General features: G+C 41.1%; 1 protein-coding gene across 1 annotated transcript in view; it reads left to right on the top strand.

Annotated features, from left to right (window-relative positions):
• LOC124864062 (centrosomal protein of 112 kDa-like) overlaps positions 1 to 23,346 on the top strand; it is a 176,086-nt gene that overhangs the window by 56,813 nt on the left and 95,927 nt on the right. Inside the window, exons 13-18 of the mRNA XM_047358676.1 lie at positions 418 to 568; positions 1,074 to 1,077; positions 1,301 to 1,430; positions 1,515 to 1,607; positions 1,728 to 1,787; positions 5,213 to 5,292. Of these exons, the coding sequence (XP_047214632.1) occupies positions 418 to 568; positions 1,074 to 1,077; positions 1,301 to 1,430; positions 1,515 to 1,607; positions 1,728 to 1,787; positions 5,213 to 5,292 (518 nt within the window). The remainder of the gene's footprint in view (positions 1 to 417; positions 569 to 1,073; positions 1,078 to 1,300; positions 1,431 to 1,514; positions 1,608 to 1,727; positions 1,788 to 5,212; positions 5,293 to 23,346) is intronic.

Below are 23,346 nucleotides of genomic sequence, written 5' to 3'. Positions count from 1 at the left end.
GTTCCCTCCTGTCATCGCTGGCCCATGTCAACATGTAGATCAGCTAGCACGCTCCATCTCTTATCCGCAGACCATCATCGCCTTTATCTGCTGGGCTCGTGCTACATTCAATGCTGTTATATGCCTGCGTACAGAGACACATGTGCAAGCTGAAGAGTAGTTCTTTTCTTTATTGAAATACTAATCAAGTCAGAAAAAAATATTAATAAACAACAGAATAACTTCATTTATTTTTCATTAATCAGCTTTTGAGGGTTTTCAGAACAGGAATAATCCTTCTTTAATTGGGAGGAGCCAGATTTCTGTGTCTGACTCGGAGAGCATGCTAATCCTCTACCTTGACATTATCTCATGATTCCACCCTCATTGGTTGATCACTTTTTGACTTTGTCCTTTTCTTGCATGTTTTTGGGCCAGGAGCAAAGAATGCGTGAGATGGAGCAGCGAGTGAAGCAACAGTCGGTGGAGGTGGAGAAGGCCGACCAGTTCCAGCAGAAAGTGATGCAAGAGAAGGTCTGGTTGGAGGTCAAGACTGCTTCCCTGAGTGCTAAATTACAGGAGGCAAACGGTATGGTGGGGTTGGGGGTGGATTTGTTAAATGCAATAATTTAGGGAGATATACAGTCTTGCAAAAGTATTTCTACCCCTTGAACGTATGAACATCCCATCATAATTCAGTGTGTTGAACTGAGATTTTGAGTAGCGTAAAATAGGGGGAAAGTAGTACCTACTTTTTACAAATAATAATCTAATTTGTATTCAGGCCCACTTGAGTCAATACTCCTCAATACAAGCCCCACCTTTAGTAGGACCACCATCCATAGGTCTCTTGCAGTTTTGTACTTCTAAAGACTGAAATGTTGCACATTATTCTTTGCAACTTTGGCCAAGCTCAGTTGACTTTGTTGAAAAGCATCTGTGCACAGCAGTTTTCTCTTTACTTGAATTAGGCTGTTCTGTGCTTTGATCTAAACCAAAAAAAAAAAAAAATGTATGTCTGGTGTCCTATTCCTTCCACTGCAGATCTGAACAACTTTGTTTAGCTATCAATTAAAATCCCGAATAAAATAAAGAAAGGTGCATGTGCTTTTACAAGGCTTTCTATAAGAGAATTGATCAAATATTCTACGTATTTGAAAGTCTGAAGTCAATCTTCAGTCATATTCAGATTTTTTTGTCTGGGACAATGTGATCCAGTGAGTAGTTACTGACTCATCTCCCTGTTTTGTTTTACTGTTTGAAGATGTTTAAAAAAATAGCTTGCCAAGGTTGTTTTAACTGAGTCTTTGAATGTGTGCAGGATTACAATGCTGCAGAAGGAGAAAGAACAGCAGAGTGAGCAACACGAGGAGAACGTGATGAAGCTCCAAGCCAAACACGAGACAGACATTAGCCACCTATATCAGGAACATGCTCTGTCTGCTGCTAAGGTTTATATTACCATAACATGTCATCTGTTTTTAAATGTATTGCCCACTGTTTATTGAGACAAAAAAACAAATCATCTCTTGCAGGCCACAGATGTGATAGAGGACTTGGAGAAGACTGTGGCTCACCTCAAGCAGCAGCTTCAGGAGAGCGATTACAGAAGACACCAACAAGTCAGAGTAAGGTTTACAAAGGGGTTTGATGTGAGCTCAAATACGTCACAGATTTTCTTTTGTCTGTGAAGCATTAATGTTGTGTTGTCTGTTGAACCACATGATATAAATGTTGCTTTCCTTCAGGATCAAGAGATGAAGTTCCAGCAAGAAAAAGATGAGCTGCAGGCTAACTGTGAGAAAAAGGTACATCCTCCAGTGACAGCCTCTCTGTGATCTACTACTTTATGAAAAATGTGGAAATATAATACTTTATTTGGTGCATATTTATTCTGTGGAGACAAAGGATTCAAAGGTAAAAATATTTTGTAATTTGCATTAATGTAACTCAATATTTGTATTAATATTTCACTGCTTTACGTTCATTATAGTTTCTGAGAACATCCAATCTATGACTTTCTGGTTCCCTTGTGCATAAATATAACACGACAAATAGGCTCAGTTGTCTTAGCCACTGGAAAATAGCCTTTAGATGCGGTGCGCCAACTGGTTAATTCTGAGTAATGCCAAAAAACAAAACAAAAAACAACCTTTTTGGCCCTACCATCACAAACATAAACATGTTGGATTTGTTCAGGGGGTACGGGGGCTTCAGCTGAAGCAGCTTTGGTCAGAGGAGACTAAGATTGAACTTTTCTGCAAAAAAACATGCCAGTAAGGTTTGGAAACAAAAGATTTTTATATAGAAGAGCACCTCACACCCACTGTTAAACATTGTTGAGGATCAGCAATGCTGTGGGCCTGTGTCTCTTCCAATGCCCCTGGAAAAACCGAGAATATTTAAAATAAAAATCTGGTGCACTCTACTGGAAAACTGAAAAAAACATGACTAAAACAACACAGAACTGGTTCACTGGACAATAAATGTACATTCTTCCATAGCCAGCTCAGTCCGCATTAACAAAATCCTGTAATAGATTTGTGAGGTGAGCTGAAATTTGATCATTTCTTATTGCACTTCATAGGAGAGATGAAGTGCAATAAGAAATGCTCAAAATTCTCTCTGTATGGATGCTGTTCCCCCCACACATCCCGTCTTTCTGTCAGGTGTGCCAATAAATGTGACCAGCATGTTTCCTTTGGTTTTTATTTCTTTATTTAAAGTTTTCTCTACCTTCTCTGTGATTAACAAGAGGAAACATAGACGTTATATTTATAAGTAGCACAGTAATTTCAGTATAAAACAAGCAGAGTTAGGAATGGGAAGCAAATTCTTTCAGAGTTCATTGCAATAGATTGCAGTGTTTTTTGAGGGATTTACTGTCCCTTTAGTGTACCCAGGCGGACACTTAATTGCTTGTGCTTTCTACTTTTGAAAGCCATAAAGCATAGAGTCCTGGCTCATTGTTAATTAATCTGAGCTGGACCAGACAAGTGTAGGCCAGATGTCTCGGTTAAAGATCAGGTTTAAAGTCTGTGCTGCACCTGGGTCATCTTCAAAGTGCCATTCCTACAAACTGTGTATTGGTGGAAGACCAGCATACTTGGGGCCCTTTGACTGATACACCTGTAAAAACCTAGCAGACCTTTGTACTCTTTATTCGGGGTCAGGGAGATATTTAATTAGGCCTCTCGGAAATTTAGTTTTTGACCTCTGCTTCTTATACAGGTCCTTCTCAAAATATTAGCATATTGTGATAAAGTTCATTATTTTCCATAATGTAAGGATGAAAATTTAACATTCATATATTTTAGATTCATTGCACACTAACTGAAATATTTCAGGTCTTTTATTGTCTTAATACGGATGATTTTGGCATACAGCTCATAAAAACCCAAAATTCGTATCTCACAAAATTAGCATATTTCATCCGACCAATAAAAGAAAAGTGTTTTTTATACAAACAACGTCAACCTTCAAATAATCATGTACAGTTATGCAGTCAATACTTGGTCGGGAATCCTTTGGCAGAAATGACTGCTTCAATGCGGCGTGGCATGGAGGCAATCCGCCTGTGGCACTGCTGAGGTCTTATGGAGGCCCAGGATGCTTCGATAGCGGCCTTTAGCTCATCCAGAGTGTTGGGTCTTGAGTCTCTCAACGTTCTCTTCACAATATCCCACAGATTCTCTATGGGGTTCAGGTCAGGAGAGTTGGCAGGCCAATTGAGCACAGTGATACCATGGTCAGTAAACCATTTACCAGTGGTTTTGGCACTGTGAGCAGGTGCCAGGTCGTGCTGAAAATGAAATCTTCATCTCCATAAAGCTTTTCAGCAGATGGAAGCATGAAGTGCTCCAAAATCTCCTGATAGCTAGCTGCATTGACCCTGCCCTTGATAAAACACAGTGGACCAACACCAGCAGCTGACACGGCACCCCAGACCATCACTGACTGTGGGTACTTGACACTGGACTTCTGGCATTTTGGCATTTCCTTCTCCCCAGTCTTCCTCCAGACTCTGGCACCTTGATTTCCAAATGACATGCAGAATTTGCTTTCATCCGAAAAAAGTACTTTGGACCACTGAGCAACAGTCCAGTGCTGCTTCTCTGTAGCCCAGGTCAGGCGCTTCTGCTGCTGTTTCTGGTTCAAAAGTGGCTTGACCTGGGGAATGCGGCACCTGTAGCCCATTTCCTGCACACGCCTGTGCACGGTGGCTCTGGATGTTTCTACTCCAGACTCAGTCCACTGCTTCCGCAGGTCCCCCAAGGTCTGGAATCGGCCCTTCTCCACAATCTTCCTCAGGGTCCGGTCACCTCTTCTCATTGTGCAGCGTTTTCTGCCACACTTTTTCCTTCCCACAGACTTCCCACTGAGGTGCCTTGATACAGCACTCTGGGAACAGCCTATTCGTTCAGATATTTCTTTCTGTGTCTTACCCTCTTGCTTGAGGGTGTCAATAGTGGCCTTCTGGACAGCAGTCAGGTCGGCAGTCTTACCCATGATTGGGGTTTTGAGTGATGAACCAGGCTGGGAGTTTTAAAGGCCTCAGGAATCTTTTGCAGGTGTTTAGAGTTAACTCGTTGATTCAGATGATTAGGTTCATAGCTCGTTTAGAGACCCTTTTAATGATATGCTAATTTTGTGAGATAGGAATTTTGGGTTTTCATGAGCTGTATGCCAAAATCATCTGTATTAAGACAATAAAAGACCTGAAATATTTCAGTTAGTGTGCAATGAATCTAAAATATATGAATGTTAAATTTTCATCATTACATTATGGAAAATAATTAACTTTATCACAATATGCTAATATTTTGAGAAGGACCTGTATTTTTCCTTTAATCGGGCGGCATTTCTTCTGCCTTTTCTTTAACTTCCAAGGTTGCAGGATTTAGACTAGTAAGTTATTACAATAGTTTATTTTGCATTTTTTTGTTTCCTCTGGAAAGATTCTTTTTAAACTTTTTTTTGAATGCAGTGTGAGCTAACGTGATGTAGTATCTGTCTATTAGAATGGCCCATATGGCTGCCATAGATCCAAAGTGTGAGATGCTCTGAGCATCCTGACGGTACTTATGATGGGGTGATAGGGAGAAACGGTGAGAGCGTATGCAGAGGGTCACATAGGCAACAGCGGATTTCCTGAGTGATGTTTGATGGTGTCTGCTTTAGCACTCACTTGAACCTCTATCTCTGTCCTACTTTTACTCTTTCTGTCTTTCAGGTGTTGGCAGTTCACAGTGAGGCTGAGAGGGAGAAAATAGAGGCCAAGAGGAAGATAGCTAAACTAGAAGATGCACTGAGGTACAGCAAAAAAGAAGTCTTATTTATTGCATATATTGAAAATAAGGTTTGAAGTAGCTCAGTGTCAGTGCTAAACTGTAGCAAAATACAGATGCATCTTAGTAAATAAGATTATAAGCAAAATACATGTTTTTTTCTGTTATTTTAGATTAAAACTGCTCATAGCAAAAATTAACTCTCATAAAACAGAGACATGTAACCCTAGTTAGAGTATGTCCATGTGCTGTACGGTATAAACACCCAATACTTGGTCGGGGCTCCTTTTGCACAAATTACTGCATCAATGCAGTTTGTTATAAAGATAATCAGCCTGTGGCTCTGCTTTGGTGTTAATGAAACCCAGGTTACTTCAATACCTGCCTTCAGCTCTTTTGCAATGTTGGATCTGATGTTTGTTATGTTCTCTCAACAATAATGCACGGATTGTTGCTTTTGAATCTTGTCTGACCACAGTTTTTCCTTCCACTCAACCCTCAATTGATACTGGGCAGAGCACTCCATAATCAACGATAGTCATCCAAATTAATAACAATAAACAACTGAAATATATTACTCTGTTGTGAATCTGTATATTATGAGGTAAACCTTTTGAATTAAACCACAGATATTCTGATTTATTGAGATGCAACTGCAGCATTCAGATATACAGGTCCTTCTCAAAATATTAGCATATTGTGATAAAGTTCATTATTTTCCATAATGTCATGATGAAAATTTAACATTCATATATTTTAGATTCATTGCACACTAACTGAAATATTTCAGGTCTTTTATTGTCTTAATACGGATGATTTTGGCATACAGCTCATGAAAACCCAAAATTCCTATCTCACAAAATTAGCATATCATTAAAAGGGTCTCTAAACGAGCTATGAACCTAATCATCTGAATCAACGAGTTAACTCTAAACACCTGCAAAACATTCCTGAGGCCTTTAAAACTCCCATCCTGGTTCATCACTCAAAACCCCAATCATGGGTAAGACTGCCGACCTGACTGCTGTCCAGAAGGCCACTATTGACACCCTCAAGCAAGAGGGTAAGACACAGAAAGAAATTTCTGAACGAATAGGCTGTTCCCAGAGTGCTGTATCAAGGCACCTCAGTGGAAAGTCTGTGGGAAGGAAAAAGTGTGGCAGAAAACGCTGCACAACGAGAAGAGGTGACCGGACCCTGAGGAGGATTGTGGAGAAGGGCCGATTCCAGACCTTGGGGGACCTGCGGAAGCAGTGGACTGAGTCTGGAGTAGAAACATCCAGAGCCACCGTGCACAGGCGTGTGCAGGAAATGGGCTGCAGGTGCCGCATTCCCCAGGTCAAGCCACTTTTGAACCAGAAACAGCGGCAGAAGCGCCTGACCTGGGCTACAGAGAAGCAGCACTGGACTGTTGCTCAGTCGTCCAAAGTACTTTTTTCGGATGAAAGCAAATTCTGCATGTCATTCGGAAATCAAGGTGCCAGAGTCTGGAGGAAGACTGGGGAGAAGGAAATGCCAAAATGCCAGAAGTCCAGTGTCAAGTACCCACAGTCAGTGATGGTCTGGGGTGCCGTGTCAGCTGCTGGTGTTGGTCCACTGTGTTTTATCAAGGGCAGGGTCAATGCAGCTAGCTATCAGGAGATTTTGGAGCACTTCATGCTTCCATCTGCTGAAAAGCTTTATGGAGATGAAGATTTCATTTTTCAGCACGACCTGGCACCTGCTCACAGTGCCAAAACCACTGGTAAATGGTTTACTGACCATGGTATCACTGTGCTCAATTGGCCTGCCAACTCTCCTGACCTGAACCCCATAGAGAATCTGTGGGATATTGTGAAGAGAACGTTGAGAGACTCAAGACCCAACACTCTGGATGAGCTAAAGGCCGCTATCGAAGCATCCTGGGCCTCCATAAGACCTCAGCAGTGCCACAGGCTGATTGCCTCCATGCCACGCCACATTGAAGCAGTCATTTCTGCAAAAGGATTCCCGACCAAGTATTGAGTGCATAACTGTACATGATTATTTGAAGGTTGACGTTGTTTGTATTAAAAACACTTTTCTTTTATTGGTCGGATGAAATATGCTAATTTTGTGAGATAGGAATTTTGGGTTTTCATGAGCTGTATGCCAAAATCATCCGTATTAAGACAATAAAAGACCTGAAATATTTCAGTTAGTGTGCAATGATTCTAAAATATATGAATATTAAATTTTCATCATTACATTATAGAAAATAATGAACTTTATCACAATATGCTAATTTTTTGAGAAGGACCTGTAGTTAAAAACAAATAAGTTTATGAGACGCTTTATTGGTTAATAGTTCTTGCTCATAGCCAAATGTTTGACACACTGTGGGGGTCAAAGCACTGATATCTTGGCAGATCTGGTTTTACTTCCTGCAGATTCCTAAAAGTTAAACATCTGGACTGCAAGAAATAAAAAGTCAGGGAAACCTTTGGCCAATATGCCATCCAGTGCTTAGCCATTACTGTCCTAATTGAACAGTAACCAAAGAATCTTAAATTTGGTGACAGATAGTGAGTGAAAGTCACATCCTAGGCTCTGAAACCTAAAGTAGATGGAGTATTCTATTTGTTTCAGAGTTACATCACACACTCCAGCCTTAACTTTCTGAATTTTACCTTTATTAGTGAGTTGTTTATATCTGACTTCAGTCTTTGATCATGAGAACAGTGGGTATGAATTTTGATTTAAGGTGGAGTTTAGTTTTAACAAGCCAATCCTTTGATCTTTTTATATAGCGGAGTTGAACTGCCACATGTGAGGGCTTTGAAAGTGTTTCACATGAGACCTTTAGTTGTGAGTGTTTGCTATGTTTTAAACCGTGTTAGTAATCCTAGACGTATTGCAATGCTGGCATCCTAGATAGCCATCATTTTCAAAAATAGAAGTTAACCTTAGATATAGTTTAAAATTCTTAGTGCTTTTTTTATTTTTACCTTGTTTTTGATGTTTTTAAATTGTAGAAATATTATGTAAGTCAGCTTCAGCTTCCTCCTTAACCTGTTAGGGAAATTGGTCTCTCAGAATTGCTTTAGTATGAGTGAGTGTTTGCATGGTTGTTGTTCCTGCATGACCCTGTGCTGCTCTGTGAAGGATTGGTGACTGGGATCCAGCCTCCTGCCCTATGGCTGCTGGAGATAAAGACCAGCCTCCCCGCGACCCTGCAAAACTATGCGAGTAAAGGCGTGAATATATTTGTTTTTTTTCCCACACCTTTACTGAAAGCAAAAGCACCAACCTTACCACTTTGAGTCTCTACTGCTGCCTCAAAGAGAATATCTGGGGCTTTCGATTCTCTCATGTTTTTATTCTGTGGGTCATATGTTGACTGAAGTGTCATTATTCTCAAAAATTCATCGCGGTGAAACAGGAGGGTCTATATCAGGGGAGTAAAACATGTACTGTAAAATCTTGCCCTTTTTTCTTCTAAGTACATCTGAAGCAATTGTAATGAGTTTAATTTAATAGTATATTAACATTTTAAAAAGCATGTCCTGCTCCTCTCCTTTAGCTTTATCGAACCTCTTTTTCCAGAGCTACATTTAGTTTCATGCAAATGTATTCATACCCCTAAAACTTTCTCACATTTTGTGACTTTAAAAGCAGATGAATGAAATTATTTTATTGGGATTTTGTGTGACAGAATAACCCAAGATATCACATAATTAAAAGCATGAAAAATGCTAGCTGTTTTACAAACATTTTACTAATTAAATTCTGGGAAGCAAGACGTGCATTTACAGGTCCTTCTCAAAATATTAGCATATTGTGATAAAGTTCATTATTTTCCATAATGTCATGATGAAAATTTAACATTCATATATTTTAGATTCATTGCACACTAACTGAAATATTTCAGGTCTTTTATTGTCTTAATACGGATGATTTTGGCATACAGCTCATGAAAACCCAAAGTTCCTATCTCACAAAATTAGCATATCATTAAAAGGGTCTCTAAACGAGCTATGAACCTAATCATCTGAATCAACGAGTTAACTCTAAACACCTGCAAAAGATTCCTGAGGCCTTTAAAACTCCCAGCCTGGTTCATCACTCAAAACCCCAATCATGGGTAAGACTGCCGACCTGACTGCTGTCCAGAAGGCCACTATTGACACCCTCAAGCAAGAGGGTAAGACACAGAAAGAAATGTCTGAACGAATAGGCTGTTCCCAGAGTGCTGTATCAAGGCACCTCAGTGGGAAGGAAAACGTGTGGCAGAAAACGCTGCACAACGAGAAGAGGTGACCGGACCCTGAGGAAGATTGTGGAGAAGGGCCGACTCCAGACCTTGGGGGACCTGCAGAAGCAGTGGACTGAGTCTGGAGTAGAAACATCCAGAGCCACCGTGCACAGGCGTGTGCAGGAAATGGGCTACAGGTCAGCATTCCCCAGGTCAAGCAACTTTTGAACCAGAAACAGCGGCAGAAGCGCCTGACCTGGGCTACAGAGAAGCAGCACTGGACTGTTGCTCAGTGGTCCAAAGTACTTTTTTCGGATGAAAGCAAATTCTGCATGTCATTCGGAAATCAAGGTGCCAGAGTCTGGAGGAAGACTGGGGAGAAGGAAATGCCAAAATGCCAGAAGTCCAGTGTCAAGTATCCACAGTCAGTGATGGTCTGGGGTGCCGTGTCAGCTGCTGGTGTTGGTCCACTGTGTTTTATCAAGGGCAGGATCAATGCAGCTAGCTATCAGGAGATTTTGGAGCACTTCATGCTTCCATCTGCTGAAAAGCTTTATGGAGATGATTTCATTTTTCAGCACGACCTGGCACCTGCTCACAGTGCCAAAACCACTGGTAAATGGTTTACTGACCATGGTATCACTGTGCTCAATTGGCCTGCCAACTCTCCTGACCTGAACCCCATAGAGAATCTGTGGGATATTGTGAAGAGAACGTTGAGAGACTCAAGACCCAACACTCTGGATGAGCTAAAGGCCGCTATCGAAGCATCCTGGGCCTCCATAAGACCTCAGCAGTGCCACAGGCTGATTGCCTCCATGCCACGCCGCATTGAAGCAGTCATTTCTGCCAAAGGATTCCCGACCAAGTATTGAGTGCATAACTGTACATGATTATTTGAAGGTTGACGTTTTTTGTATTAAAAACACTTTTCTTTTATTGGTCGGATGAAATATGCTAATTTTGTGAGATAGGAATTTTGGGTTTTCATGAGCTGTATGCCAAAATCATCTGTATTAAGACAATAAAAGACCTGAAATATTTCAGTTAGTGTGCAATGAATCTAAAATATATGAATGTTAAATTTTCATCATGACATTATGGAAAATAATGAACTTTATCACAATATGCTAATTTTTTGAGAAGGACCTGTATATTCAACCTGCCCTCAGTCAATACGTTGGAGAACCAACTTTTTTTTGCAAATACAGAAGCAGGTTTTTTGGGGAATTTCTCTACCATCTTTGCACATCTAGAGACTGAAATATTGACCCATTCCTTTGTGATATAGCTTGAGCTGTTGTTTTTGAATATTCTGTGACAACCCTTTGAAGTCTTCTTAAAACAGTTGAATTTATATTGAGATTCTGTTCTAAACATTTCCTTCAAGCAATTTTGCTCCAACCATGTCGGTCTCTTGTGTAAAAACACTGTATATATACAAATTTACAAAAATAACCTTTTATTTTTATTCCTATTTTTCTATATATTTATTTTTAATGTCTTTGTTGAGAGCAAAGAGCAGCTGAAGTCAAATTCCTTGTTTATGTGCACAAACATGGTGAATAAATCTGATTCTGATTGTAATTTTTGTGGGCCTTACACCACCTTTAAAGGTGAGAACATGAAAAAATTTTCAAAACAGGTGTGAATACTTTAGTGAGGCACAGAATGAACTCTTTGCCGAAAGTGTCACCAGACCAATCCGTACACCCTCCCATGCAGAACTACAGTGGTTGGACAATGAAACTGAAACACCTGTCATTTTAGTGTGGGAGGTTTCATGGCTAAATTGGACCAGCCTGGTAGCCAGTCTTCATTGATTGCACATTGCACCAGTAAGAGCAGAGGGTGAAGGTTCAATTACCAAGGTAAGAGCACAGTTTGGCTCAAAATATTGAAATGCACACAACATTATGGGTGACATATCAGAGTTCAAAAGAGGACAAATTGTTGGTGCACGTCTTGCAGGTGCATCTGTGACCAAGACAGCAAGTCTTTGTGATGTATCAAGAGCCACGGTATCCAGGGTAATGTCAGCATACCACCAAGAAGGACGAACCACATCCAACAGGATTAACTGTGGACGCAAGAGGAAGCTGTCTGAAAGGGATGTTCGGGTGCTAACCCGGATTGTATCCAAAAAACATAAAACCACGGCTGCCCAAATCACGGCAGAATTAAATGTGCACCTCAACTCTCCTGTTTCCACCAGAACTGTCCGTCGGGAGCTCCACAGGGTCAATATACACGGCCGGGCTGCTATAGCCAAACCTTTGGTCACTCATGCCAATGCCAAACGTCGGTTTCAATGGTGGAAGGAGCGCAAATCTTGGGCTGTGGACAATGTGAAACATGTATTGTTCTCTGATGAGTCCACCTTTACTGTTTTCCCCACATCCGGGAGAGTTACGGTGTGGAGAAGCCCCAAAGAAGCGTACCACCCAGACTGTTGCATGCCCAGAGTGAAGCATGGGGGTGGATCAGTGATGGTTTGGGTTGCCATATCATGGCATTCCCTTGGCCCAATACTTGTGCTACATGGGCGCGTCACTGCTAAGGACTACCGAACCATTCTTGAGGACCATGTGCATCCAATGGTTCAAACATTGTATCCTGAAGGCGGTGCCGTGTATCAGGATGACAATGCACCAATACACACAGCAAGACTGGTGAAAGATTGGTTTGATGAACATGAAAGTGAAGTTGAACATCTCCCATGGCCTGCACAGTCACCAGATCTAAATATTGAGCCACTTTGGGGTGTTTTGGAGGAGCGAGTCAGGAAACGTTTTCCTCCACCAGTATCACGTAGAGACCTGGCCACTATCCTGCAAGAAGAATGGCTTAAAATCCCTCTGACCACTGTGCAGAACTTGTATATGTCATTCCCAAGACGAATTGACGCTGTATTGGCCGCAAAAGGAGGCCCTACACCATACTAATAAATTATTGTGGTCTAAAACCAGGTGTTTAAGTTTCATTGTCCAACCCCTGTACGTACCTTTGTCACCAGCAGACTACAGTGCCCCTGCCAAAGCTAGAATGTGTTCTGAACAACGCTCCACTTTCAGGGCGAGTCACTTTACCGCTATCCACCGTAGGAAGTTTTTAGTTCCAGTATTTCACTGAATTACACACGTTTTTATGTTTCTGATTAAATTACCTGAAGCGTAAGGGCAGAACAAGTTTCACTGTTTATTTGTGTTTATATTAGCAAATAATTTTTTTAGCTCTGTCCTTGTATTTAGAATACAACGCTAGCATGGCAAGAAGACATTAGTCGCTATGCCAGCCTATTGTTTGCCTGTCACTGTCATGCTGACGGCAAACGCAGCAGGCAGATCAGCTGGTGCATAAATTGCTCTCGTTGTTAGCATCAGTAACGAGCCAGTCATTCCCTCGTTTAGTGTTAAACACCAAAGAATCGGCAACTGGCCCATTGGGCCTTTTGCTAATTAAGTACTTGGCCTCCACAGAGGCACACATACACACTAAGCACTCTGATGTCTTCTACCTGCCTGCTGCCCTGGCAACACTAAAGGCCTTTAGAGGCGATCCAGAAGAACTTCAAAGTCAAAGCAAGACTGCACGCAGGTGTATGTGAGTGTGTGTGTGTTTGTGCGTGCATGTTTATAAGTATGAGGATACATGATAAAATTAAACAAGCTGAGCTGCTCAAAATGCCTTCTATCTGCCAGATACTGTCTGGAATGTGTTTTTCTTGTATTTATGCTGCTGTTAAATTCATGAAAACACATCCTGTTTGCTGTTTTTTTTTAAATATATGCATATATGTCATTATTATGAAAAGAACAGTACCTTGTCTTGCAGGGCAAATAGGCAATGCTGCATCAAATTTATGCCAAGTCTTTGTTGCTATGGCAACAACAACAACAAAGAAGTTTCTTCCCATCCCTCACTTTGGTGCGCCTTAGATCCTTACAGGGCATTAGCATAGAGATGGAGAGGTGCACCACGGAGGGAGGGAAGGTTGTGCATAAAGAGGGGGAGCAGCTTGCCTGATTTTGCAACAATGACCCGAAAGCCCCAGTTTTCACATCAGAAAGCCACCTGTCTAGTAAAAGTAGGGAAAAACAGCTGCATTCATTTCATTTTAATTCTACTTCCATTTTTTATCATGCTTCGTGTTTTCCTTTCTGTCACTTGGCACCAAGTTGGCCTCATCAAAACTGTGTGCCTACCAAGCAGGGTTTCTGTGGAGTCTTTCAAATATACTTAATTCTAAGCCTTAAAATGTCCTAAATACCTAATTTACTTAAAGTAAGTTAGTTAAAACACATCATCATTCACCAGTAGAAGGCTTATTTTATAAAGGTACATCTTAATTAACGTATCATCAAAAAGTCAATTTATTTAAGGAATTTTGTACATTTAGCACATTTAATGTTTTATTGAATCACTTTGCACACCAAAATTGAGTAAGTAAATAAATACTTACTACTTACTTAAATAATTGGACCAAAAAAGGACATTTTATGAAGAAGTGTCGGCTTACAGAAAAGAATGTCGATGTTCCCTGCATGAATGTGGTGTGGCATGGAGCCGATCAGCCTGTGGCTTTGCTGAGTTATTCAGGATAGCCAGGTGGCTTTATTAGCAGCATTCAGTTTGTGTTTGCATTGTTGGTTCTAGTGTCCCTTGAAAATTACCAATAGATTCTTTGTGATGTTTAGGTAAGGCCAATCAAGCACAGTCATCTTTAAAATGGGCTATCCCTGTAGCTTGTACACCTTTTTCCTCTTTAGTTTTTTCTTCCACTCAACATTCCATTAATAGGCTGGGATACAGCTCTGAGTGAACAGCCAGGTTTTTTAGCCTTGACCTTTTGTGGCTTACCATCCTGGTGATTGGTGTGAATAACTGTCAAGTCACCAGTGAGTAGGCCATTACATGGCCATAACATTTAGATGATAGATTGATAATGTTTTTTGTGAAGATGCACCTGGACTGTAAGTTAGGTGACCTAGGTGTAAAAACCTGCCGGAGGAATAAAACAGGTCTTAAAAATCTTACATTTAATTTACTGAAACTTGTCAAACCCCTGACTAAGGTGAGGTGCAGGGTTCTGGTAGTTCTCCCTTCTGATTCTATCATTCCTTCTGATGAACAACACTGACTTAGAAACACTAAGCAGTCTGTTATAAAAAACAATTATAAAAAAAGCTCTGTAATGGTCAGGGACTGTTTTACACGAACCCTTGGCAGTATTCAGATCTCTCCTTAGGTGTCAGAGTTCCTGCAAAGTCTTTCGTGCTTTCCTTCTTTGTGTTCTTCTACCCTTTGTCACCTTGTATCCTACCGTCCCTCCTTGTGTCCTTTTCATTTTCTCACTTTCTTTTTTGTTTCTTCAATTCCTTCTTTCCACCTGGTACACATTCATAGAGAATTTTTCTATTTGTGTTTTGAACAGGGCAAAAATGACCTAAGGACTTTGGAAATTTCAGTCTTAAAATGTGTAGAAATTGTTTTTTTAAAAACCCTATTGTGTTCTTTTTCCACTTACAAACGTACCTTACACCCGAGTGTGAGACTGGACTCATTGTTCTCAGCATGCCAACAAGAATCTAGCAAAGCTCTCTGGTGCATCCAGGGACCACAAGTAGCTAAACAACCTCAGTTAATGTTCAGGTATGGGAGCAGGTGGAGGTATGGATCCTGAATTATAAAAAGGTTAACCAGAGCTCAATAGTTTTTCCCTTGGCAACTGCATAAAAAGAGGTTTTGGGGAAGGGTTAAACATCAGTTCAATACTAGAGAGCTGCAGAAGGAAAACTCTGAGTTCCTTCACTGCGTCCTCCTGCAGCAGTATTTTTGTCAGATACATAACCTTTATCAGTGATTCAGTCATATGTGTATATTAGCCTAAAACCATTTACATTACAATCTTTCCTCCAAATATTGATTTTTGTCTTTGAAAAGCTTCAGATAGATTTTATTCCTCCTTCATTCTGATAGTTGCTTCTTTTAATGCAGCCAGACCTTTTCAGGGTTCCTACCCACCCTGTGTGCAACGGTTGTGCTTTGTAATGTGTTTTGCTTTAGTACTTTCCACATTAATATGGTAAAAAACGAAAGTGAGTAAAAACATTTATGTTTATCTCTATGCTTCTTTATATCTTTTCCGTCTCCCAACAGTTGATTATATAAATGTCTAAATATTAATTGCCACAGAAATGCTGATTTTTTTAAAGGTTTAATTTAGAAAAGAGGGGAAAATAATCATTGTTTTGTTTAATCTCTTATAGGTTTTTTTGCCTCAGGTAATAAAACAGGTTTTCAGTACATGTCTGTATTTGTGGTGTTTGGAGCATACGTGCAATAAAACCTGAATGCTATTCAAACATTTAAAGAAAATCACAGTAAACATTTCTACTTGGATGCAAGAGTGACTCAACAATTGACTAAAATATTTTGAATTTTTTAGTGTAGGGACTGTGACGTATACGCAACCCCACAGACTTCTGAAGGCACCTTATTGCACTTTATTTAGGACTATAGAATTAAAGGGGGTTGAAATAAAAGCATGCTGCAATTTAGAGATTTTCCTTTTATAAACGTTTTTGAAATCATTGTATCATTTTCCTTCCACTTCACAAGTGTGCACGTTTTCATGTTGGCCTATCATATTCAGTGTCGATGGCGGAGCGCCAGACCCAAAAGCGACGCTTTCCGTCTGTCGGTGTTTGAGTAAAGCCCCTTTTCCCTCTGCAGCTCCCCCAGATACAGGTCCATCTCAAAATATTAGCATATTGTGATAAAGTTCATTATTTTCCATAATGTCATGATGAAAATTTAACATTCATATATTTTAGATTCATTGCACACTAACTGAAATATTTCAGGTCTTTTATTGTCTTAATACGGATGATTTTGGCATACAGCTCATGAAAACCCAAAATTCCTATCTCACAAAATTAGAATATTTCATCCGACCAATAAAAGAAAAGTGTTTTTAATACAAAAAACGTCAACCTTCAAATAATCATGTACAGTTATGCACTCAATACTTGGTCGGGAATCCTTTTGCAGAAATGACTGCTTCAATGCGGCGTGGCATGGAGGCAATCAGCCTGTGGCACTGCTGAGGTCTTATGGAGGCCCAGGATGCTTCAATAGCGGCCTTTAGCTCATCCAGAGTGTTGGGTCTTGAGTCTCTCAACGTTCTCTTCACAATATCCCATAGAGAAGCTCTCCCAGCTGAGTGTGCCCGACTCCACCTGCAGGTGGATCACTGACTTCCTGTCTGACAGGAAGCAGTGCGTGAGGCTGGGGAAGCACGTCTCTGACTCCCTGACCATCAGCACCGGTTCCCCCCAAGGCTGTGTTCTCTCTCCTCTGCTCTTCTCCCTGTACACCAACAGCTGCACCTCCAGTCACCAGTCTGTCAAGCTTCTGAAGTTTGCGGACGACACCACCCTGATCGGACTCATCTCTGATGGTGACGAGTCCGCGTACAGATGGGAGGTGGACCATCTGTTGGACTGGTGCAGCCAGAACAACCTTTAGCTCAACGCTCTAAAGACAGTGGACATGGTTGTGGACTTCAGGCAGAACCCAGCCCCACCTGCCCCCATCACCCTCTGTGACTCCACAATTGACACTGTGGAATCTTTCCGCTTCCTGGGAACCATCATCTCCCAGGATCTCAAGTGGGAGCCAAACATCAGCTCCCTCATCAAGAAAGCCCAGCAGAGGATGTTCTTCCTGCGGCAGCTGAAGAAATTCAACCTGCCAAAGACTATGATGGTGCACTTCTACACAGCCATCATTGAGTCCATCCTCACCTCCTCCATCACCATCTGGTACGCCGCTGCTACAGCCAAGGATAAGGGCAGGCTGCAGCGTGTCATTCGGTCTGCTGAGAAGGTGATTGGCTGCAGTCTACTGTCGCTCCAGGAACTGTACACCTCCAGGACCCTGAAGCGGGCAGGGAAGATTCTGGCTGATCCCTCCCACCCCGGTCACAGACTCTTTGAGACTCTCCCCTCTGGCAGGAGGCTGCGGTCCATCCGGACCAAAACCTCACGCCACAAGAACAGTTTTTTCCCATCTGCCACCAGCCTGGTTAACAAAGCCCGGAAACCACCCTGACACTCTCCCTTTCCCCCAAACCCCCCCTTTTTTTGCTGACAGGACACCTGTAACCTGTAACTCTATGCGTTACATTAACGCTCAGCTTGGACTCCTGCTTTACTTGCACATTGATCACCTGCACTGTTGTATTGCTCTTGCATCTTATACTGCTCTATATTTACTCTCACTCACTTAAAACTGTGCACATATATTTATATTATATTGTAGATATGTTTATACTGTTTAATTTGTATTGTATTGCACCGACTACGCCAAAACAAATTCCTTGTATGTCCAAAAACGTACTTGGCAATAAAGCCATTCTGATTCTGATTCTGCTTCTCTATGGGGTTCAGGTCAGGAGAGTTGGCTGGCCAATTAAGCACAGTGATACCATGGTCAGTAAACCATTTACCAGTGGTTTTGGCACTGTGAGCAGGTGCCAGGTCATGCTGAAAAATGAAATCTTCATCTCCATAAAGCTTTTCAGCAGATGGAAGCATGAAGTGCTCCAAAATCTCCTGATAGCTAGCTGCATTGACCCTGCCCTTGATAAAACACAGTGGACCAACACCAGCAGCTGACACGGCACCCCAGACCATCACTGACTGTGGGTACTTGACACTGGACTTCTGGCATTTTGGCATTTCCTTCTCCCCAGTCTTCCTCCAGACTCTGGCACCTTGATTTCTGAATGACATGCAGGTCGGCAGTCTTACCCATGATTGGGGTTTTGAGTGATGAACCAGGCTGGGAGTTTTAAAGGCCTCAGGAATCTTTTGCAGGTGTTTAGAGTTAACTCGTTGATTCAGATGATTAGGTTCATAGCTCGTTTAGAGACCCTTTTAATGATATGCTAATTTTGTGAGATAGGAATTTTGGGTTTTCATGAGCTGTATGCCAAAATCATCCGTATTAAGACAATAAAAGACCCGAAATATTTCAGTTAGTGTGCAATGAATCTAAAATATATGAATGTTAAATTTTCATCATAACATTATGGAAAATAATGAACTTTATCACAATATGCTAATATTTTGAGAAGGACCTGTATTAACTTGTGCTAGTTTTGACCTGCATTTGACTCCGGTCTTTGGTCCTAAATATATCTGGGCTGGTAATGGAGAAAGGTTTGAAATGCAAAAGGTCAAGTGCCCAGAAGTTAATGCAATGTCTTGACATGTCAGTTTTCTGTCACAAAAGACAAAACAGCAGAAATCTATGAATACGCCAAGTTAGACCTTAATGTAGGACTTATGCACAACTAAGTAACATTTGTACCAGTTTGCTTTAATTTGCTGTATTTTGTTTTAGCCTCAAAGGTGAATGGTAGATGAAGCGTATCTAATACTAAGTACGTTTAGGAGATCATGGCAGCAATACGCCCAAAGCGCTCCATCCAAGCACACTGATGACTGTCCACTGATGTTCTGTTGATGAAGGATAATAAGAACCTTATCTCTTCTTACACACTGTGGCCATTTTATTTCAGTAGTTATAACATGCACTGCCTTCAACAAACAGGCCACATTTGTAGGCAGCTTTAAAGCTATCCAGCCCAATGATGCTCAGCTTTCTGCGCTCCCTTTTCAACTCGTTCTGTCTTTAATTTTTTGCTTGTCCTTGCGTTGTCTGTCTTTTGTGTTCACTTATTTGTGGTCTGTCTATCATTCTCTGCTTGTTTCGGTGCCCCCCCACTCTCTCTGTTTCCCTGGGGATGTGAATAAAAAACCAAGCCTGTTTTTTTTTTTCTTCAGAGGGCGCTGAATATTTCAGTTTTGCATTTTCACTCTTTTTATGTGCTCCCTCTTTTATTTTTTCCAGGGCCCCTTTGATGTGTCTGCGGATTCGTTATCATTCCGTTTGGATGAGCTCACAAACGTAGATGCGGGGCGCTTGCATGCACTACCACACACACACACACACACATATGCAATGTAAGCACACACTCTGACTTTTTTTATACTACAGACCAGAGGCATCCATATGCAAGCTTACATTCAGGTCTGTTCGCCAGTTGTTTCCATGTGCTGCTCCACCCACATTACTCCATACAATTCCTAAATGCTCTATTTACATGGGAGGAAGAAAGAACATGTGCATAAACCATCAGGGGCTTCATTGTGTACTCATGTGTTAATTGCATATCTATGGGGTTCCTACAAACTTTGTAAAAGTATGGAATTTGATTTCATTATCTTCCCGGTCTGCATAAGGATGACATTTCTACCTTCTTTCAGTGTGTCCTTCATCCTTGTCTCCTTCCATTTTGTGTAGTTCATTTCCTTCTTTATACACTTTCTTCCATCCTTCCTTCCCTTTTCTTGTGTTGCTCCTTGTCCCTATTTCCTTCTTTTGTTCCTCCCTGTTTGTTTGTAGATTTCATGGTGTCTATATTTAGATCTTTCCCGCTGTATAAATATGTGCCATAAATTCGTATTGAACAAGTGTCTTTTGTATTAAAATGCACATGAAGGACTGGGAATTCTTGAAATTTGTGTTTTTGGAAAACTAGAATTTTTACATGAAAAATGTGTGGGAAACATGTATTTATGTGTTAGTGAATGTGTACATCATTTCCCTATGTATGCATTACGTGGCACACAATAACAAAGGCAGCATGTGGCATTGTGTGATTAGAGCAACTTGGAAAACGACCCTATTCCGGTCAGCGGGGCGGCAGAATGACAGAAGCTCCTTCACCCTGTCAGCTACAATCCCTCCCCTCTGCTCACCTCACCTCCTCCTTTAAAACAGCCGCTGACGATTGAGGGATGAGAGGACTTCCTCTTTAGAGAAGGCACATCTTTAATTTGAGCCTCCTCTCCTTCCACATTTCTGACCAGATATCCTTTTAAAGCCAAAGGGCCGCCCTGGCGCCAGCACCTCTCTCCTTTCCTTTCCTTCTCCACTTCTCCTTGCCAGGCCACCCTGATTCCCTTTTTTTTCCTCCTACTCATCTCTTTGCTCTGTTATTGATGGTGACACGCTGTCTGCCACTTTAGTGACCACACACATTCTCACACAAAGTTATGCCTTTACATCCTCATACTGTTAGTTTCATTTTAATGTTAGCTGCGGTGGATTTTTTTTCCTCCTTTTTTCCCCCGTATCCTTGGAGGTGTAGGCCCAGCAGCTAGTTCCAACATAGCTCTAGTGCTTTCTTTGAGTTGCGTTGTCAGTCGCAGAGAGAGTTTGGGACCATGCCTCATGAACAAAGGCCCGTGCACACTTACGTGCACACACCCGTACACCCGCATGAATTCTCTTTGCTCTCTCAAGTGAAGCACACGCTCAAATTCTTTTTTATTTATTTGTTTGCTCTTCTTTGGAAGTTAGCTATTTCCGTGACATCCTCTCGGTTTCCTGTTCTCCTTTCTTTTTTCTTCTTTTTTCCTTACCCTCTCCACAAATTATTTTGTCTGACTGAGTCCGAGAGGCAGTCATGCAGCGGGTTTGATTAATAATTACAGAGTACACAAAATCTGGAACGGAAAAAAATGCCTCTTTGTTGTTTGATGTCCAACATGAGAGAAACCAAAATTACTAAGAGACAGAACACACTTTAAAGAGGAGCGAAAGCCTGCACATTCCTTTCTGAATCTGCTGCTTTTGTTCTTGGCCTGTTTTGTTCTTTGCATTCTGCTGTTACTGTTCTAGCTTTCTCATTGCTTTTATTTTTGGAAAACAATAATTTCTTTAAAAGCTGAAAATTGCACATGGTTGTGTGCACCTAAGAGCTGAGGGTGTTGCATGTTCCTGTGTAGTTTGAATGTTATAGTACTTTGCAAAAGCGTTCAAAAAAACTCACCTCAACTACCACCTTCCACTTCAGTAAAGTCCACTAATTCTTCACAAATGCAAATCTGAAAAGTATGAGAAGCATCTTTCTTTAGCCTCCTTAAGTCAATCCTTTGAAGACCCACCTTTCACAGCAGTTAAAGTGCAAGTCTTTTGGGGTATGTTCAAAAATAGCTCAAGCTCAGTTAAATCGATAGAGAGTGGCTGTGAAGATGAATTTGTAAGTCTTGCTGCAGCTTCTCAATTATTTTTAGGTCCAAACACACTGACATCCTTTGGTCCAACAGAGCTCTGGCTGTTTGTTTAGGGTTGTGGTGCTGCTGGAAGGTGAACATCGGTCTCAAGTTTTTTGCAGCCTCCAACAAATGTTCTTTTTTATGTAGCTTCATCCATCTTCACATGAACTCTAAACAGCTGACCTTTTTGAAGAAAAGTGTCCCACAGCATGATGCTGCCACTGCCATGTTTCACTCTAGGGATAGTGTGTTCAGGGTGATGTGCAGTGTTAATGTTCCACCACACTTAGCATTTGAAAGCATGTGAGCCCTACATGGCTATTGGTAAACTGCAAACATAACTTCTTATGCGTTAAAATGTTACTTTTTTTGCCACTCTTTAACAAAGGCCAGTTTTGTAGAGTGGCTATCAGTTGTCCTGTCAAAAGATTGTCCCACCTAAGCTGTGGATCTCTTCTGCTCCTCCAGAGTTACTATGCTGCGTCTCTGGTTAATGCTGTCAATGCCTGACCTCTCAGTTTAGTGGGCTTACAAAATGTGTGCAAAACTACCATGTCTTGGTAAGTATTCAGTTGTTCCGTACCCTTTCCATTTTCAAATGATGGATAGCTCAGTACTCTGTGAGATGTTCAAAGCTTGGGATTTTTTTCTTTAAACTTTAAGCATGCAATGATTTTTGATCATAAAGATCCTGTTTGTTCAAGTTTTCTAACAAACCTCTGAGGCTGAACAGCTGGATTTATACGGAGATTGAATTACACATATGGATTCTGTTTTAATAATAAGGTTGCAAATTGCTTGCACTGGATTTCAGGTAATGGGAATCGAAGTAAAGGAAGCAGATTTTTATTTGCATTTTCCCTTTATGATTATGATTTATTTTTTGTTGGTCTGTTGCATAACATCCCAATAACATGTTGAAATGTGAACAAACTTAAGATTATAAGTATAAGTACTTTTGCAAGGTACTGTACGTTGCATAATACACTTCATAAGATGGGCAAGCACCGGAAATGTCACACACTGACTTTGTAATAGTTGTTCTTCTAATTGGTTTAAATTGGTTCCCCATTGCACAGGATTCCTTCTCTCAGTCGCTCAGCTGTCCAGGGGGCATAATTATTCACACCTTTTTAGAGCGCCCATTTACAAGAAGAGGAGGAAAGTGCACTGACACACAGCTGGCATGTTTTACATGCTGTTCTTTAATTTTCACTATGAAGAAAAGAAAAGACTATTCATACAGTGTAACACTGACATACTTGTGTCAGAGTGAGGATCTGTCGGTCTGTGACCACAGGGAGCTGGACCTGCATCATATCTGTTGCTTTATTTTAGCATTTTTGAAAGCTGTGTTAAATAGGCTTACCTACAGGTTTTTCCAGGGGCAGCGTAATGGGCATCTCAAATACAGCATGGGGCAATTAACCTGCCATGCATAATTTTTCTCCATACATGACGCAGTAGATGTAGCTTTTACCATCCAAGCCTGACTGAATGCACCCAGCACTTTATGTGTGACAGTCATAATCACAGAGTGATGCTCTCTCAGTGCGGACAGTGTTCGATTACAAGTTTGTAAAAATGTTTCACTCGTACTAATTTGATGCATGAGTGTTTCATATTGCATGAATTTGGAAGGAGCCACACTTTTGGCCAACGGCAGAAAGGTTCAGTATTTGAGCAGAATTTAGGTTAACTGAAGGGTTGGAAATGACTATATGAGTATTTC

The sequence above is a fragment of the Girardinichthys multiradiatus genome, chromosome Y, assembly GCF_021462225.1.
Source record: "Girardinichthys multiradiatus isolate DD_20200921_A chromosome Y, DD_fGirMul_XY1, whole genome shotgun sequence".
NCBI lineage: Eukaryota > Metazoa > Chordata > Actinopteri > Cyprinodontiformes > Goodeidae > Girardinichthys > Girardinichthys multiradiatus.
This window is presented reverse-complemented; position numbering and strand designations above follow the sequence as displayed.